Source organism: Puntigrus tetrazona, chromosome 6, assembly GCF_018831695.1.
Source record: "Puntigrus tetrazona isolate hp1 chromosome 6, ASM1883169v1, whole genome shotgun sequence".
Taxonomy (NCBI): domain Eukaryota; kingdom Metazoa; phylum Chordata; class Actinopteri; order Cypriniformes; family Cyprinidae; genus Puntigrus; species Puntigrus tetrazona.
This window is the reverse complement of record NC_056704.1, coordinates 26,597,235-26,604,085: the sequence shown is the minus strand read 5'-3', so window position 1 is coordinate 26,604,085 and position 6,851 is coordinate 26,597,235. Positions and strand designations below refer to the sequence as shown.

Below are 6,851 nucleotides of genomic sequence, written 5' to 3'. Positions count from 1 at the left end.
TTAAAACAAAGATAACTGAAGTTTTAATTTTTTCAAGAAAATGCTATTTCCATCTTTTTATCTCAAATTTGAATGATTATATATATAATATATAGTCATTTGTAATTATTTGTAAAATGTAATCATTTCTGAGTGAAAACTGTATAAAAATGTACTTACAAATAATAAATAAATAGCTAATAACAGACTGTAAAATGTGAAACGTTTTATGTAGAAATACTAAAATAGTTTTTAGCACTCAAGTTCTCTTTATTTATAACGTCTTCTCTGAAGAGAAACATCTGAGAAACTGAAAGCGCTTAAAATGATCTTACAACTTCAAAAAGTAAAAAAAAAAAAAAAAAGCTGTTACTGATAAACAGACCAAAGGAATACTTCGTTGAGATGCTTTTCAAAACCCATGGATTACTAGAGACGTTTTCCCTCAGGAGAAGATTATAAGAAATTGAGAAACATCACAGTGGATACATTAAAAATAAATCAAATCAATGGAAATGTCTTTAAATGCAACGCTTTTATCTTCTAGTAAGCTAAATTAGGTTGTGAGACAGGCCTGAAGCATCATGAAGAACCACAGTCCACAGCTGTCTAACGGGCTGATAAGTGCCCCACAAGGCCTATCAACAACAGCCCTCCACAAGTGCTGGATAAAACCTTTATGTGTGTGTGTGTGTGTGTGTGTGTGTGAGCTAATAATATCATCCAGTAACAGGCCGAGGATGAACAATAAGAGGGTGTCTTAAAAAAGAGAAGCATTGTTCTAGAGCATCACTTCTCTGCCCTTCTGAGCACCACAAGGTAAGATCATTCAGTTTGCCTCCATGTCAAGGAAAGTTAGCTTGCGTTGCATTCTACTTCATTTCTATGAAGAAAAAAAATAATATTGCATTAACATTATCTAGTCAATAACTGTTAATACTGCCGAATGTGTAACCAAATATTCAATATTACTGTCATCAAATGTAATGGTTCAAGAAATTGTCATTGTAAAAAATATATACCTCAATTTCTTTTGAGAGATGTCCACATCTGTGAATATTACGCTTTAACTTTCATTTTATGTATGTTATTTACGAAAGTGCTATAATAACGCATAACGGTTTATAACCTTTCTCCCAAATCACTTTGATTTTTATCTCTCAGATAATTGAATTAAAAAAATAACCCCTTTATCGAACCGATTCGAACGTTCACTTTTGGCCTTCCTACACGGAGATGCATAAAACCTCAATTTAAATGGCAGAAACCAAAAAGATCGTAAAAATATAACTTTGGAAACCACCTTCGGCGTTCGGGTAAATAAACCTATCCAGTTCCAGATTTATGAAGATATGCTCTTTCATTTCATTGCGTAATTTACCGTATTTGTTTTTGTAAGTGCTCCAGACCGGTTTAACATCATTGAGCGGAAACTTGGGCTGGGTTAAAGCCTTTGGAGCTCGGCTGCGGGTCTATTTATGGTGCATTGCAAGTGGATATGGGCAGGAGAAAGCTGGGATTGTTATCTGTGTGGCATAGTTACCGTGCTCCGATAGGAGTCTGCCAACACCTTTTCCTATGGGTCCACTTCATCTGTGTGCGCAGCCACTGTCAGGACTTTGAAGTGGTTAAAGGATCCAGAGCAGACGCCAAATCAATCAATTAGCTGCAGTTCATGTATTTTAAAAAGCGACACCTGAATGTCGACATATCATTACCGCAAGAGTCAAAAACACGAGGCTGCTGCTGTTAGAGTAAACAAGAGGTATAATGGCATCTGATTAGCACGTCTGAATCTGGAAAAGCTGTCTGATACTCGAACCCCTTCAAGATCCTCCCAATGGTCCTGCCCTTTGGAAACAAATGCCTTTATTTTTATCTCCTAGGTTGAATCGCCATTGTAAAGATGCCCGAGTGAGTATATAGAGTCTCTGCTTTCTGTTGTTCGTCTTACGGCTCTCTCGACAAATGTGCTCTATTCTTGGGTTTACCGGCTGTGTTGTCTTTACTCACGGCCTCAGAATTAATGAAGGCAGATTAGGAGTCTGTGAATACAATGGAGCCCAAAGATCTGAGACCACACTGAAACTCTGGGGGAAAAAATTATTATAAAATTACAAAAATAAATGAAAGATTCTACACTATTTCTGGGTCACTTATTATAATCAATAATTAATTAGTTGATTCAATCATTTGTTTTATTTCTTGATTCATAATTCATGCCAAATAGCGCAGATAATCAGGTTTAGTTCATGTCATATTAAGTGATTAAAAAAAGAGACAAAAACTGAAAATAAACAAATAGATATTTCCAATATATTTCCATATTTAATAAATAATATAATGAAAATTAAGAAATGCAGTCACACATTGAATTTAACTTGACATTTTTAAGTAGAAAGACTGAAATGGTAAAAAATACGTATATTTTCATAATTTCTTATTTCTTCAATATTCTTTGATTTATTTTTAACTTTGAAAATAATTTACAGTATATCCAATTATGCTCACTCCAATTGCCTTATTATAAAAATCACTATAATATTATGAAAAAATGTATTCAATTAAGAAATGCTAAATAATTCTGGATATCATTGCATGCTTTAAAACCATGTTATTACTAAAAACGATATTCTATGACGTAATCATGTGTTTCTATTCTTTTGCAGGCAAGAGGTGAGATTTACAAGCCATCCCTGAATGCCCCTTTTTTCAATTTTTTTTCTGCTCTACCAGAAAACGAATCTACTGTAACAATATCAAATAATGTTTTGATGCGAGAATGCCTGTATGTGATATGTATATGATGTTTGCTCCGTATAACCAATGCCTATCTTAAATCTGACAGAAAAAGTCCAAGATCTCTGCATCTCGCAAGCTGATGCTTAAGGTACAGCTGCATTGCAAAAACCGCCGTCGTTTTATTAAAATAACATGGGTGGTGTTTCCTGTACAAGATGACACATTTGAGTGTTTGAGGGGATTGCTGATAAAGAGGCATTGAGCATTTAGTGTAACAAATTAAGAAAGTGCATTTAAAAGCTTATTATATTGATTTACTATTAGTATATATTAGATCTTAAAGTGTGCGTGTCTGTGTGTTCGTCAGAGTCTTATGGTAGCTAAAGCAAAGGATGAGTTAGAGCAGGAGCTGGCAGATAAAGAGGCAGAGAAGGATAGATATCTGGCTGAGAAAGCTCCTCCGTTACAGACGAGTGGCATGTCTTTCGCTGAGCTTCAGGTAAACGCTCTCACACAACTCATACTGATATATATATATATGAAGAATTCCCTAGCAAAAAGTACCATGATTGACCAACATGCAAAAACATGAATGTTAAAAAACAATCATATTTTTCTGTATATATAAAAATGTTCTTTTGCCATTAGCAGCAGCAGGCCTGAAAAACACTATATTTGTTCTCTCTTTTAGGAGCTGTGTCAAGAACTACACGCTAAAATTGACGTGGTGGACGAGGAGCGCTACGATATCGAGGCTAAAGTGCTTCACAACACAAGAGAAGTAAAGAGTAGTTTAGCTCTTTATGAGTAATAACACACCACGTCTGTAAGAAAAGGTCACAAAATAAAAACAACAAACAAACAAAAGAAATACTAGTTTTTCAGTATTAATTTGTCGACACACAGTAAAAGCAAAAGCACTATCCAACATATTTATTAAATTAGAGCTGATATATATATTATTATTTATTATTATTTTACAGCGCAAAAGTAAGTGCCTACCTTGGTTATGGAAGCATTTTTTCCCCATTCATTTACTCTGTGGAATTAAAATAAAATTAATGAATGATTGAAGTCAAAAATATGAAATATGAAAACAACATAATAACATAATAAGCTAAAAATAGTAATAATGAAAATGAAGTCAAAAAAATAAAAATGAAAGGAACTGTGTTTTATTGTGTCACGCCTGTTTAGGATCTTTCATTATATAATGCTGTAATGTTAACGATGCAGAACTGTGCTATTGTGCAACATCACCTCATATTCATACAGTATGAAAACTTTTAAACAAACCTGCTGCAGATCAAGGACCTGAACATCAAAGTCCTGGACCTGAGAGGCAAATTCAAGCGTCCCACGCTGAGGAGGGTCCGGGTCTCCGCTGACGCCATCCTGCGCTCTCTGCTGGGCTCCAAACACAAGGTGTCCATGGACCTCAGAGCGAACCTCAAGTCTGTCAAGAAGGAAGACACAGAGAAGGTGGGCTCCATCTGGACTGAAATCAAAGAGTACAGGTTGCTCGCACCTGTATCATTTCCTGATATAATTCTGTGCTGCATTTGTAGGAAAAGACGGTGGAGGTCAGCGACTGGAGGAAAAACGTGGAGGCCATGTCTGGAATGGAGGGAAGGAAGAAAATGTTTGATGCGGCGCAATAAACAAGGCAACATCTGCAAACAAGTGCGTACAAGAGAACTTAAAGGTGACATGAAGTCATATGTACTTTACTGACTACTTTTACGCGTTACTGTTTTGTCCGCAGGAGATCTGGGTGGGCCGAATTACGAAGATTAAAAATACATTTCTCATTTTTGTTAATGTGCTTCAAATACATCTCAAATAAACGACGGGAATGGATACGTATTAATAAAATACCGAGCGATTTGCCACCGTGTTCAATAAATATGTCAAATGTGATGAAACATGAAAAGTGTCATCGGCATTGTACTGTAAATAAATTGTGGAATTTGCAGACATCATGATTTATCATTTCAAGTGAATGTTTTAATGCGCTAATGTCTGGTAATGACTAAAGCTGGGGACAAACTGACTAATCAAATCAGCCGATAAGCAGAAAATTTACTGGAAATTCAGTACTTCTGCTTTATAAAAATGATTCATCCTGACTTATGTGATGCGTCTGTACAGGAAAACAGGACGTCCTGATGTCATTGGTTCAGCTGCATATTTCTCCGTTTACCAGTCAATAGTTGATTTAACAACATTACAGTCAAACAAAGAAGGGATTGTATTTCTTCAGTATATTTATTAGTCTAATTTCATCCTGAAAACGAGTAAAGATGAAGACCATTTGTAAAATGCTAGCTCCTACACGAACCAGCTGCTAGGGGGCAGTGTTTACTAGCTAGACCTTTATTGTATTCAAACGAACGATCTATATTTATTTACTAATACACGATTTGAGCCATATAGATTTAATAGCTTTCCTGCAGCTTAAACGGTACGGCATGGTGCAAGCAACCACAAGGTCAAGGGTTTGATTCCCAGTTAAAATGAGAACTGATTAAAGCTGATGTGTACCTTGAACCTTGAAGTATCTTCGCATTAAAAGCATCTGGCAAATGCATGTACCAATGTACTGATCAATGATCATTAGTACTAACAGCTGAAATGAAGTATGTTTTATGATGGAAATTGTTTATAAAGCGACAGCTCCTAATACCTTTCAAAATGTTTAAATTAAAAAACTGTAAAAATTAAATTACACACACACACACACACACACACACATATATATATAACCCAGAAACCAAAACATTGTGCATTGAAAATAAATAATTGACAGTGATCTTTAGAAAGCTTCTTGAGCCTTACTAAAAAACATGAAAAGCAAGGCCAAAATCATTCATCCAAAACATGTCCAAACACATATATAGCTTCAGAAGACCAACAAAAGGCCAAACACTGCTCACTGAATGTCCATGACACACACACACACACACACACACACACACACCAGGCTCAGTGTCGGAAAGGTGAACTATTTCGATCCTTATTGACCAAAGAGACAAGAAAGCTGCATTGCGTTTTTGTGACATACACCATTTCTGGTCACATGAGTCGCCTCTGAAGTATGAAAGATCTTTATGTCCCTCACTTTACCTCTGCATTCACTAGGACACAATGAAGTTATACTCTAGTGCTGGATTAACTGCCTGAATAGTGTTTCCAGCCCAGTACAGCTCTGCATTCATTGTGTGGAGTTTCTTCATTCATCTTTCTTTTATCCTACAACATAAGACAAATATCATGAGTGTTTCTTCTCGAATGAGCAAGTGAGGACAGGAAGAAAGTCTCTCTATCAGTATTGATATTATACTGAAAGTTCTTAAGAGTAATGTTTAGAATGCATATAATATATAATATACTGTAAATATATTATACTATGTTATAGTGTCTTCTTATTAGGATGATATTGCAATTACAAAAATGTTTTGAGTATAAATCTTTTGTGATAAAATTATTATAAAAAACATGTAATATACATTTTGAAATATACATATTTCTCACATAGATTGTATTATATTTTTATATAATTTTATATATTACTGTTTTATAAAAAGGCTAACTTTTTCCCCTTCATGCAATTCATATAATAATATAATCAATAATGTTTGTTTTGTGTTACTGACATTTGATGACAGTGGTGGCTTAAATCAATTTTCAATCTTTTTATGTTAGACACTGTTTAGTTACTAATTTAAACTAAAACTAATTACATACCGTTATTTCACCAAAAAAGCATAAACAAATAAAAAAATAAATAAATATTATATTTTTTAATAATAAATAAATTATTTATTTTATAATAAATAAACTTATATTTTTAATAGGTGCTCTCCAAAAAAATAAAAATAAATAAAATAATAATAGTAAAATGTGCAGAAGTCTGGCTACACACAGTATCAATCTATTGCTTAGAGAGACTGAACAGCTTCTAACTTTCTGACACTAATAAGAGCTCGTAAACGTCTCCAGCAGGTCACACTTGTCACATTAGTTACATACTGAATGGAAACTGTTGTGTTAATATTCTCACCCGCAGGGTTTGACCTCCTGTGACCCTTCAAACAGACACAGGAAATGAGACGCAGGTCAGCTCAAAG

General features: G+C 34.5%; 1 protein-coding gene across 1 annotated transcript; it reads left to right on the top strand.

The window, feature by feature from the left end:
* Window positions 1–681: 681 nt before the first annotated feature.
* Window positions 682–4,706, top strand: tnni1b (troponin I type 1b (skeletal, slow)). Its single transcript, XM_043242556.1, has 9 exons — window positions 682–798; window positions 1,866–1,893; window positions 2,649–2,655; window positions 2,828–2,869; window positions 3,089–3,220; window positions 3,413–3,502; window positions 4,027–4,203; window positions 4,290–4,404; window positions 4,487–4,706. The coding sequence occupies exons 2-8, from the start codon at window positions 1,886–1,888 to the stop codon at window positions 4,380–4,382; spliced, it is 549 nt and encodes a 182-aa protein (XP_043098491.1). The 5' UTR covers window positions 682–798; window positions 1,866–1,885; the 3' UTR covers window positions 4,383–4,404; window positions 4,487–4,706.
* Window positions 4,707–6,851: the final 2,145 nt, after the last annotated feature.

Coding starts and splice junctions, on each gene's coding strand:
- tnni1b (XM_043242556.1), top strand. Junction 2,870..3,088: donor CTCGCAAGCTGATGCTTAAG/GTACAGCTGCAT, acceptor TGTGTTCGTCAG/AGTCTTATGGTAGCTAAAGC. Junction 3,503..4,026: donor TGCTTCACAACACAAGAGAA/GTAAAGAGTAGT, acceptor AACCTGCTGCAG/ATCAAGGACCTGAACATCAA.